Raw genomic sequence first — 12,112 nt, 5'->3', positions numbered from 1 at the left:
TCTGCTAGAGGAACACTCTAGAGCCCTCTGTCCCAGGAGCCCTCCACCACCTGTTCCCAGGAAAGGGCCGGCAGGGCTGGACAACCATGGCTAGGTACCATCCTCCTCTGCCAGCTTCCTGCAACATGGGCCTCGGTCAAGGACAGACGCCCTGAGGCCGTTGCTGGGTCCAAATGGAGCAGTGCTCCCGAAACCTCAGCTTTCTCTTCTGTACAATGAGGATGGGGGGCCCTTCCCCCCAAGGGTTTGGTGGCAGGGTAGATGGCAGGGTAAGCTACCCAGCTAGGCATCAGCACACCGTGGGGTTCAGTCGACAAAGTCTACTGGTGAATAAATCTACTGGCGCCTGCCCTCCTTGCTGGTGTGTTTTGGGGGGGGGGGCTGCTGGGGCAGAGCAAGCAGCTGGGCCTCGGCAGGGGGGAGGGGAGACTGAGGCGCCCTGCTCTAAAACTGCCTGCTGGTCCGCCTTGTCAGGCCAGGCGGTGGGCACTGGGAAAGGAGAGCCCTGCTTCTGCCTTCCCAGCTCCGCGTTTCCCTGAGAGACCCCTAGTGATCACCGGGGCTGGGGGCTCTCCGAACCGACACAGCATCCACGACAGGGTCCGGGGGGCCAGTTTCTTCCCAAGGGCTCAAGGGAAAGAAGAATGTTGCCGAGCAGGTGAGGGCTGGGGGCCTGGCCCAGGGGGAACAAAGCTCTGGAGCTTGTGTTCGAAGGGCTGGAGGTGGGGTTGGAGGTTAGGTCTGGGAAGGAGAACTTGAGAGGTCAACCGAGGGCAGTCCACACCTTGGGTCATTTGGGTCTCCTCCTGTAGGTCGTGGGGAACCACGGAGAATATAAGAGGTGAAGTGATGGGGCCAGACTTGCACTTTGGAAAGTCACCTTCGCTTGCACAATAGAAATGGGTCGGAAGGGCAGGACATCCTCAGGAGAACGGAAGAGCCAAGGCCGGAGTGGGGAAGCCTGGCCTGGAGAAAGGCCGCTCCAGGGAGGATACTCTCAGAGGCTGATCTTTCCTGAAGCTTCCCCACCCCGGGAGAAGCAGAAAGCCAGTGAGGTCAGTGGGTGGGCCCACAATGGCACTGGGAGGGGAGAGGAGGGTGTTGCAAGGGCACAGACAGAGGGTGGTTACCAGGCAGGGGCTCTGCAGGACCCTTGCACATGACCTCCTGGGCCCAAACCTGCTGGCAACTGAATCGAACATTCTTGAATGTGAGGATTCACTGGAATTATTTGCTGTCCTTCTCTTCTGTTAGACTGGAAGCTGCCCAAGGGTGGGGCCTGTAATTCCCAAATCAGACTAAGAGGGCCTGAAATGGGGGTGGGGGTGGGGGACAGAAGGCTGCCAAGTGGGAGGATGCTGAGGGCTGGGGACCCCCTACATGGGTCTTCACTCCTGCTCAGAGCCTGCTGCCAGTGGCCCTCAGAGATGAGCCAATAGGCAGAGCTCGGGGTGGGGATAGAAGGAAACCGCCGGGGAAGGGCAGAAGAAAGCAAGAGACAGGCTGCCTCAGAGGGGCCAGACCCTTTGCCCGTTCCCCATATACTCCCCTGCAGCCACTTCCGCCCTCCCCAGCTTTGTTCAGCCTCTGGCATGACACGAAGGGCCGACAGGCCCCATCACACACCTGTCATACACACAGACAAATACAAACACACACACAAAGACACACATATAATATACATAGACACAAGGACACAGTCACACAGACGTCCCAAGAGACACATTAACACATGAACACAAAGTCACTGGCACCCAGAGACACACTCTTACACACAGACGCCCACACTCACCGGAACAGCCAGAGGGCTGCTGACTGGATACCTTGCAGGCTTACTGGCTTCGTACTAACGTCGCAAACAGTCTGGTGCAGCATACCCCCTACCCCCGGCCTTGCTGCAGGGGCGCTTCAGGGCAGTGACCCGGATCGTAAGGGCAACAAGCCTAGGAGAGGGGACACTTGAGCTGACGAGGTTTTAGATGGGCAGTGGGGAGGAGGTATCTAGGGAGAAAAATGGCCCCTGCAAAGGTTTGGGGTAGCAGGACAACTGTGATGCCCAAAGAACTGTGGGGCCCTTGTCTGGGAGGGGGCTGCAGACCAGACAGGAAGCCAGCCCCCCCTCCTGCAGAGAGACCTGGCTGAGAAGCAGCCTTTTGTCCCCATCCCACCTGTGCCCAGCGTGAGTCCTCATGGGGGCACACTGGGCAGAGGCAAAGGGACCTGGCCCAGGCCCTCCTGAACCAGGAGGTGGTGGAGGGCAAACTAAGTTAGCTGCCTTAGAGGGGCCTAGCAGAAAGGGGTCTCCATCTGGCAAACCCCTGTTTGGAGCCATGTCCTCGCATCCCCCAGAGGGCCGTTAGGATAGGAAGGCTGTGAGCTCTCCAAGGAAAGGGGCTGAGTGCTCTTTGAGGAGGCCGGGTGAGTTCCCAGTGAGCCCCCTGCCAGGAATGGGGCCCCAGCCTGTGAGAATCCTTCCTCGATGCCCCAAGCTTCATCAGGAACATAGCTAGGCCCCAGCCTGGGGCCCAAGGGGCTGACCTCACCTTCAATTAGGCCTTTTCAGTCTGACCCTTGGAGACCTGGCTAGGGCTGGGTGGGGGGTGGAGAGTGGGATGAACTGGGGACTGTAAGGAGTCTGGGCCAGGGGACAGGAGGGGTCTGGGCCAGGGCCTTCCCTCACCAGCGGCTAGGCTCTGGACTTGGGCTGGCCTGAGCTGAGCCCCTCGAGGTGGGCCCTTTGGGGCGGGGAGGAAGAGCCCCTCCGCCGCCGGCGGCTGCAGGAGGCCAACGAGGGGTCTGGAATTCCTCTTCTCTCCCTCCACCTCCCCTCCTCACCCTTCCCTCCCACCCCCGGGGCTGCGGGCGGGGCGGAGGGGGGAGGCGCGGCGGCGGGGCGCTGGAGGGGCGCAGGGAGGGGCCGGGACGCGGGGCCGGGGTGGGCCCCTCGGAGAGGCCCGCGCAGGCAGGCCCCGCCCGGGCCTCGCACATCTGGGCCGGGAGCGCGCGGCCATCCGGCCTGGGGGAGGGGGAGGGGGATGAGGGGGAGGAGGAGGAGGAGGGGGCGGCGGGCGGGGTGGGCGGCGCGGGGCGAGCCGGAGGCGCGGGCCGGGCGCACGTCGAGGGCTGCGGCCGCCGCGGCGGGGCACGGCCACGGGCTGCTGGCCCGGGATCGAGGCGGCTGGACGGAGGTCGAGCTGTCGGGAGGGCGGAGGTGAGTTCTGGCCGGGGGGACTCCCAGAGAGGAGAAAGGTGGCAAGGTGTGCCATCCTGTCGGTCCCCGGCTGTCGGCTGAGACCGCCCCCCAAAGACTTCCTAACCCTGGGAGGCAGAACTGGGGGCAGATCCTGCAAGCGGTTCTCGCCAGTGGGGCTGCGGGTTCAGAAACGCAGTTGGAGCGGCGACCGTGGGCTCCCACCCGGGCTTCGGGACCCCACACCGGCTCATCGGAGGGTGGGGGGCTGAGGAGACCCCAGTGCCGCGGTAGGGGTGGGGCTCGGGGGCTGGAGTGGGGCGGGGGTCTGCTCCAGTAAGCCAGTTTGTGGAGGACACAATGCCTATACCAGACGTAGAGACCTGGGGGCTGAGTGTGTGTGTGTGTGTGTGTGTGTGTGTGTGTGTGTGTGTGTGTGTTGGGGGGTCACCTGGTGGGGGGAGAGGGGGTTCCTAGGGCCTATGGTCGGGGAATTCGAAAGGGGGCAGAATGGCCAGTATGCTACAGTTCCAGAGTCTGGGCAGGCCTCCTGCCCGGGGACCTCTGGTTTCCTACCGTGCAGCCGGCTCAGGGGCCCAGGTGGCGAGGGGTCTGGGCTCCCTGTAGGGGCAGGGGAGCCAGTCTGTAGAGCAAGCTTGTGTGGGGCAGACAGACTGGGAGGGAGTGAGCTCTAAAATATGGCCTCCCTGTGAGAGCAAGAGCAGCCGGAGCCCCAGAAGGTAAGGGAGGTGATGGGGGACTGGTGGGCAGAGGATGGGAGGGGCTTCAGGCCCCGGGCTCTGCGGGACTGAGGTTGTTTGTGAACTGGCTGCGCCAATGATGAGGACCCAACGGGGGTGGGGCAGGATGTATGGAAAGAAAAGCTGAGGACAGGGAGGGGCCATGGGAGGCCATTTATGTCTCCCCCTGCCCCAGCACAGGAGGAGGCAGCCCCCCTACCCCACAGCCTCCTAGGGGTCCCTCTCCTTAAGGGTTCCTCTCCAGAGACAGACTGAGGCAGCCCTCTGGGTGCCATTTCTCCTCTGCCCCTTGGCCCTGGTTGGTCCAGTCTGTGGCTTGGGAGAAATGCCTGTGGCCTCCCTGCCTGCTGACAGGGTCCTATTCCGCTGAAGAGCTGGCAGGACGTTGAGCAGAGAACAGTGGATGCGAGAGGCAGGGTCCAGGGGAAGGAAGCGTGCAGGGGAGAAAAGGGTACTGTGAAGATCTGGGTGGGCTCTTTGTCCTCATGGGCAGAGGACAGGTATGTGTGGACCCCCGAAATCCAGCAACATCACACACCCTCAGTGCTCTTTGGGGGCTTAAGTATCCAGCCTTAACGTCCCCTCCCTGGGAAGAGATTCTTGGAAAATGTTCTCCATCAGGCCAGAAGTCCTAGGCTTTTGTGAGTCTGGGAAGCACTCTGGAATGGGAGTCTCTGGTTTCGAGTCCTTGGACTCAGCCACACCCTGTCCTGGCCCCCTCGTGACTGATAGGTCATACCTATTGGGTCGAAGTCAGGGCCAGGGGTCAATGGGAAGCTGAAGATGAGAAATCAGTATGAAGCCAAAGGCTAGGGGTCAGTCCAGGGGGGGGTTAAGGGTCTGTCTGTGAGTAGGGTAGGGGTCAGTCTGGGGCCAGAGTTTAGCCTGTGCTTGTCGCCAGGAAATGAAGTTACTTTCTGTGTAAATCAAGCTGCCCCACCCAGTTATGCTCAAACCCATAAGCATCACCAGTCTGAAATTAGTGGGGCCCTGGGCGGGGTCTACTTTGACCCGTTTGCAGCTGTGGATACTGCCCAGTGGTAGCTTTGGGGAACAGTGTTGTCCTGAGCCTCATGATTAGCGTTCTCCCTAAATGTTTCTGGGTGTGTGTGCATGGTGGGGGATGTCCCAAAACATATGAGGCCACTACCCCCTTCTGCCTCCATCTCTCCGGGAATCATCAGGATCCTCCTTCTTTAACACAGATTGATTCAAGTCCTCCCTCCCTCCCTAAAGAACTCAGAATGATTAAAATAAAAGTCTCAATAAGATCAAAAACTTCTGGAGTGCCTCGGTGGCTCAGTCGGTTAAGTGTCTGCCTTTGGTGTGGGTCACGATTCCCAGCGTCCTGGGATCGAGCCCTGTGTCGGGTTTGCTGCTCAGTGAGCCTGCTTCTCCCGCTTCTCCCTCTCCCTGCCCCCCTCCTCCCGCTCGTGTTCTCTCTCACTCTCAAATAAATAAATAAAATCTTAAAATAAAAAAAAAAGAAGACCAAAAACTTATAACAAGAGAAAATTCAGAATCCACACTATGAGGAAAAGAACAACTGCTCACATCTGTCAGAGTCCTGCCTTTATCACCCACCTTCTTGACCCAGACTTGTCAGTCTTTTTTTTTTAAGATTTTATTTATTTATTTGACAGAGAGAGAGCGAGCGCGTGCATGCGCACAAGCAGGGGGAACAGCAGAGGGAGAGGGAGAAGCAGGCTCTCTGCTGAGCAGGGAGCCAATGCAGGACTCGATCCCAGGACCCCGGGATCATAACTTGAGCCGAAGGCAGACACTTAACCGACTGAGCCACCCAGGCGCCCCTGAACTTGTCAGTCTTAACAAGCTCCCTCTGTGACCGATTTTCCAGGAAAGACACTGAAGGACAGAGAGGTGACATGATGCACTCTGGCCAGGTGCCGTAATAGGCCCTTGCTGGCCCTGAGACCCCAGAGTAGGGGCAGTCTGTGGCCACATAACCAGGGATGGGAGATACCTGGAGCAGTTTCAGAGAGCTGGGAGGACAGTAGGCTACACGGTGTGGACATGGAATCCAGCTTAGAGCGATGACTCAGGAGTTTTTTATTCCCGGTGGTTCTAGATTGCTTCTCCTCCAAACACAATAACATTGGTCAAGAAAAGCCATTAATTCATTCAACCACTTAGCACAGAGCCTGCCACAAAGAAATGCTCAGTGTTTGCTGAGGACTCGAAATAATGTACACATAGGGCTTCTCCCTTGTGGCCTTGGTCAGGGGTGCACTAGTTAATGTTTTGCCATCAACTCTCTCAGAGAGAGAAAAACCCGATTTACAGTGCTTGCCAATTTCTGTGGTGTAAATGCTTTCCGTCATGGCTGTTTTCAAGTTGCCCACGTGCTGTCAGGGAGCGCAGAGTTGGGAAGAGTTGCAGAATCAGCTCTTGGGCCTGGGGAGAACCACCTCCCGCACACCACCCCCTACCCCTGAGCTGAGCCCCTGTCCTGGCTCTCAAGGCCCATACTCACACCCGCTATTAGCTTTCCCTTTTCTTAGCACCACCCTGCTGCTCTGAGTGCCCGCAAGCAGCCCCTGCCTTCCCCATGATCTCATTCCTGGGTACCCAACGGTGCGCCTCTGCTGACAGCAGGATTGCATGTGTCTGGAAATTTCTAGAATGCTGGCTATAGGCGAATATTCTGGACATGTCTGAGTGTCCGTCCATGCTGGGGCTGGGCTGTGTCAACCGTGTGTGAGCAAGAGTGTGTACATGTGTGTGCTTGCGTGTGAGGTCTGCCTGTGTTCTGTTAGCAAAACCTCCTGAACGGGCCCCTGGCTATGGAGAGGGAGTGGGCTCTGAGCAGCCTTACCTTTGTTTGGGGGGGGGGGGGGCTGCCAGGACCACAGCTGAGGACAGTAGCATTGGTGGTGACTGGCCCAGGGACACGTCTAGTGGTACCTCTCAAACTTGAATGTGCACAGAACGACCTGGGGTCTTGTAAAAATGCAAGTTCTGACTCAGTAGTTCTTGGGCGGGGCCTGAGGTTTTGCATTTCTGACAACTTCAGCCTCTAGCCCGGCCCCTGGGACTTCACAGACACAAACTCAGGTTCCTCCCATCTTAGGGAAGAAAATGAAAACTCACCCTCCCCTCCTCAAGCTTTCTGTTCCCCCAGCTACTGCCCTCACACCGGCCCCTGATCTCAGCCAAGCTTCTTGGAAGTGCTTGCTGCATTCTCCTCCCCTCTGCTTGCTAGTGCCTAGGCTCCCTTGACTTCTACCCCACCTCCATCGTTCTGCCGAAATGCTGGCCCTGGACCATTAAAACAGGTGCTTTGAGGCTCATCAAATAACCTCGAAAGGCATCTAGCTTCGTGCGTATCTCTTAGATCTGAGATCTTCCCGAACCATAGCAGGCATCCAGTCTCCTCCGGTAGCCCCCCTTCCTCCAGCCAGCCTTTCTGCGCCGGTGCGCCCTTCTCTTCCCCCACTACTCACCACCAGGCCTCCCGTGACTCCCAGATGTGCCTCTCCACCTCCCCTTTCTCTCTGACCTCTGCGTCATACATCATCTGGCTCCTCGGTCTGATCTCTCGGCAGTTGCAAAACTGCACCCAGAACTCTGCCCCTTGCCCCTGCCAGCCCCACCTTCTCCAGTGTCCACCTCGGCGTCCACCTCCTCGCTCGAATCCGTCAATGTCACCCTTGACTTCTTCTTCCTAAGCCCCCATATCCAATCCGGCCATCTTCTGTCAGCCCTGTGGGTTTTAACCTCTAACTTCAGAACTCCACTACTGTCTCAAGACACACAGCCACCACCATCCTGTTGCCTGGAGCCCTGATAGGGCTTCTGCTCCCCTGCTGCCTGCTGGAATCTGCACCGTCCATACAGCTGGGGGGGGGGCTTTCTAAAATGCAGGGTGAGTCATGCCCCCACCTGTGCTCTGCTACTTCAAACCTTTCCAGATCACTCTTGCCCTTCATATAAAACCGAATCTAAAATAGTGTCTCCAAGAGGGCACCTGGATGGCTCAGTCGTCTGCCTTCGGCTCAGGTCATGATCTCAGGGTCCTGAGATTGAGCCCCATGTCTGGCTCCCTGCTCAGCGGGGAGTCTGCTTTCTCCCTCTCCCTCTGCCCCTTCCCCCTGCGCTCGTGCACGCGCGCTCATTCTCTCTTTCTCTCTCTCAAATAAATAAATAAAATCTTCAAAAATAAAAAAACAAAATAAAATAGGGTCCCCAGGGGCCTGCCTACAGGACCAGCCCAGCCCAGCCTCTCTCCAGCCTGACCAAGCCTTTCTGCCTGGTTTGTATCCAGCTGTGACCTTGACAGCATTGTTTCTAATCTCAAATTCACTTGGGTGATTATCTGACTATAATCAGTTTCCCCACCAGGCTGTGGGCCTCTGGGGTAGGAGCAGTGTCTCTCTGGGTCGCTGATGTCCTCTAGCACCTGGCACGGAGTGGACGCTTGAAAACACTGAGGAGCATCCTGATTCCAACAAAGCCACTGTTAACATGTTTATGAGACACCGGGGACTGTGGGACTGAGGATTTACCGTTAACATTGTCGCACATGAGGCTGGTGTTGTGACGATGTTTTTAAAGTCTTTATCTGGTGGAGAGACGCACTGAAGAATTTATAGGTGAAACAACGTGATGCCTGGGATTCGCTTCAAAGGACTCCAGCCAAAAGTAAACAAATAAAATAAATAAGCATTCAGGGAGGAAACAAAGGACCAAATGAATGTTATTCTGTTTGTCTGTTCCTGCTCACAGTCACAGGGCTTACAAGGATGCTGGCTGTCCCGGACATGGGCCTGCAGGGGCTGTACATCGGTAAGACTCTCCCCCCAACCTTGGCCCTGACCTACCACCCCCCTCACCGTGGCACCGTGACCCACCCCCAGTCTGCACATGGGAGCCTCTCCCAGAAGAGGTTGCGGAGCGAGTGTGTCTGTGCAGGGAGGGGTGGTACACACAGGACTGTGTATGTGGGTGTGGGTGTGTGAGTGTGTGTGCGCACAGTGGGGTCTGTGTGCCCAGGACTGTATGCGTGTGTGTGCCTTGAGCAGGGTCTGTGGACGCGGGACCTAATATGAGTGTATGAGTGTGTGTGTGTGTGTGTGTGTGTGTATGGGGGCAGGGCTCTGTGCACAGGGCCTTGTGTGAGAGTGTATATATTGGCAGGTGGGTCTGCACGCACAGAGTTCTGCATGTCTACACCCGCGTCTGCCTGTGGCCTCGTCTGGGAGCAGGCTCTGGGTTCTCTGCAGGGGTGGGAGGCCAGGAGGCAGGAGGGACACTCCTCAGGAAGTCCATTAACAAAGACCTGGTGGGCTGGGCCTTCCTTCCTGCCTCCCTTCCCAGGCTCAAGCCACAGCAACTCGGGCCCTCAGGCTGGAGCTGGTGGCAGGGCCTGAGCCTGGACCGGCCGCCTAGAAAAAAGGAGCCCTGGGAGAGTGACTGCCCTCCCCTGCCCCTCCAGCACCTCAAGACAGATTCTGGCCCCGTCCAGGCACTTCCTCGAGTCCCCCTCGTGCCTCACATATGTTCCTGGGGTACCCCAAGGCCAGGGAGAGCTGGGACCTGTCAGGGCACGTGGCAGGACAGCGGCTGCAGGAACACTGGCTCAGCCTAAAGCCAGCCAGACCAGTTCGACATGTCTGCGGGTCTTCACACCAGACCCCATTAGCCTCCCGGGCCAGCCTCCCTGTCTCCACACCTGAATCTCAGGGCAGCCCCAGTACCCCTGGCAGGGGCCTTAGCCAAGCCCAGTGTGGTAATAGCCAGCAGCCCACCCCTAGGCGATGTCCAGCCAGGCAGGCCTTTCAGTTGCCTGATCCTCCACGCCTGGCTTTGGGCTGCCTCTGGAGCTGCTCCACTTCCTCCCAGCAAAGGTCCAGCTCAGTCCTGGGCCTTCGAGAGGGTTCCAGTGGGGCCTCCTGCCCCCAAATGCTGGCTCCAGGTTTCTGTGTGTCATGGGGAAGGGAGGCTCAGAGTCCAACTTCCTAGTGCTGTGGACACCCCCCAGCTCAGGCCTGGGCCGGGGGAAGTGCTGTTCGCCTTCTCGATCCTCACCAGGCAGCCAGCTGGGCCTATCCTTGGCCCTTAGTGGAGGGAACGAGGGAGGGTGGGTCCTTCGGGTCCTGATTAGAACCATGCGGCCAAACTCTACTGGGGAGGGGAGCAGCCCCACCTTCTGCTCAGTTCCGTCTGCAGTTCCCCACCTTTCCTGGTTTCTCTACCCTCCGCCCTCACCTCTGCCCCAGGAGCCCACCCACCCCATCTCTCCTGCCCTTCGGTCTCTGGACTCAGTCTCCCCCATCCCCCACAATTCTTCTCTGTCTCTCCCCTCCCTTGCTGTGTCTGAGGGAGGCTGGGGGAGATGAAGAGTCACCAAGTGAGGCATGGGTCACCCTTCAGGGGTAGGTCATCTCGAACTGATAACAAGCCCTTAGTCTGCACCTGCCTCAGTCTGGTCCTTCCTCCCCTCCCCCACTCATCCCCCTTCCCCAGCAGGGGGCCCCCTTGCCTCAGCCCAGCGAGGACTGATGGAGAACCTCCCAGTGCCCTGCCACCGGCCCCTACCCTGATTGTGCCAGAGTGACTAGCCCTCTCTTTGCAGGCTCGAGCCCCGAGCGGTCCCCCGTGCCCAGCCCACCCGGCTCCCCAAGGACCCAGGAAAGCTGTGGCATTGCCCCACTCACACCCTCGCAGTCTCCAGTAAGCCCGGGAGCAGGGATCCTGGGGGTGGGTGGCCTGGGTGCTACGGAGAGGGGTCGTGCTCCAGAGAACAAGGCCTGGTGTCTGGCAGGGCCCAGGCTGGGCTGGGCTGGGCTGGGGGTGGTGCCATGCCTCTCATCCCTGCACGCTCCAGTCAAGTCTCCCCTAGAAGAGTTCGCCTCAGGTGACCTTGGACTGTAGGGGTAACAATTCTACTCAGGTGAGCCCCACGTAACTAACACCCAAACAGTCCCGCTGCAGGGTGCCATCCAGGGGCCAGAGCCTGCCCAGGGCCGGGAGACTTCTAAGCACGTAGTTACTTCAGGTCCTCAGAGCACTGGGCCTCCCAGAGTTGCTCCCCCTCCTGTCGACCGCAACCCTCCCTCAGTACAAGTTTTATCTGGGGAAGACAAGACACATTGCCAAAAATTAGTTTGGAAACTACTAGCTTGAAGTATCCAGGATATAACCCTCCCTCAAATTCCCCGGGTCACCCCACCCAGGATGGCCTCACCCTAGTGAGCCAGCCTGGGGATCCCCTTGTTCTCAGGGAGCCAGGCCTGGTCTGGGAGAAGGAAGGAACCACTGTGGGCCTGTGCACAGGCCTTTCTCCTCTGCCATTAAATGGACAGAGTCCGGTTGTCTCGCTGTGGCCGCAAACATCTGGGGGGTCAAATATACACAGGTCCATGGGTTACTGAAGCTGCCCGAAGAGCTGTGAGATGGGGGTGGGGCTCAGGCTGGCCAGGCGGAAGACAGGCAGAGAACCCAAAGAGGAAAGCAGGAGCTTAAGCCCAGCGCTGCAGAGGGCGTCCCGAGAGGCCTTGGGATTCCAAGTAGTTGGCAGCGCGGGGGCTCAGCCTGGAGCCTGGGAGGGGAGGGGAGCCCGGGCTGGTGACTGGAGGCAGGGCCAGCCTGGACCACAGCCAGAGGAGAGGAGGGGCTCCGGCATGCACCCCTGGGCTGCTGCCTACCTCTGGGTCTTGCCCTCACAGAAGCCCGAGGCCCGGGCCCCCCAGCACGCCCCCTTCTCCGTCGTGGTGGCCATCGACTTTGGCACGACCTCCAGCGGCTACGCCTTCAGCTTTGCCAGTGATCCTGAAGCCATCCACATGATGAGGTGAGGGGGGCTGGGCTGGGGGCGGGGGCGGGGGTCCTCACTCCCTGCGATGGGCCTGGTCTCAGAAGGACTGTCACTGAGGACACATGGAGTCTAGCCAGAGCTCCCTCCATCCCTAACGCACACGCATATATGCACATATGTGTGCTTTTTAAATGAAGTGGGATATCATACAACTTGCCTTACTTTAAACTTTCAACGTTATTTTGTTGTTTCGTGTCCACACATAAAGCCACAATATCTTTTCTTTTCTTTTTTCTTTTCTTTTCTTTTCTCTTTCTTTCTTTCTTTCTTTCTTTCTTCCTTCCTTCCTTCCTTCCTTCCTTCCTTCCTTCCTTCCTTCCTTCC

General features: G+C 58.4%; 1 protein-coding gene across 1 annotated transcript in view; it reads left to right on the top strand.

Moving 5' to 3' along the window:
* The first annotated feature begins 3,116 nt into the window (after positions 1-3,116).
* The window catches only part of HSPA12B (heat shock protein family A (Hsp70) member 12B), a 22,547-nt gene continuing 13,551 nt past the window's right edge, over positions 3,117-12,112 (top strand). The window contains exons 1-4 of the mRNA XM_040638034.1: positions 3,117-3,211; positions 8,698-8,757; positions 10,547-10,644; positions 11,640-11,764. Coding sequence (XP_040493968.1) covers positions 8,715-8,757; positions 10,547-10,644; positions 11,640-11,764 — 266 coding nt within the window. The 5' untranslated portion in view covers positions 3,117-3,211; positions 8,698-8,714. The remainder of the gene's footprint in view (positions 3,212-8,697; positions 8,758-10,546; positions 10,645-11,639; positions 11,765-12,112) is intronic.

The sequence above is a fragment of the Ursus maritimus genome, unplaced genomic scaffold (genome assembly GCF_017311325.1).
Source record: "Ursus maritimus isolate PB19 unplaced genomic scaffold, ASM1731132v1 scaffold_22, whole genome shotgun sequence".
In the NCBI taxonomy this organism is placed as follows: domain Eukaryota; kingdom Metazoa; phylum Chordata; class Mammalia; order Carnivora; family Ursidae; genus Ursus; species Ursus maritimus.
Note: the sequence above shows the minus strand (reverse complement) of the source record. Positions and strands in the feature narration are given on the sequence as shown.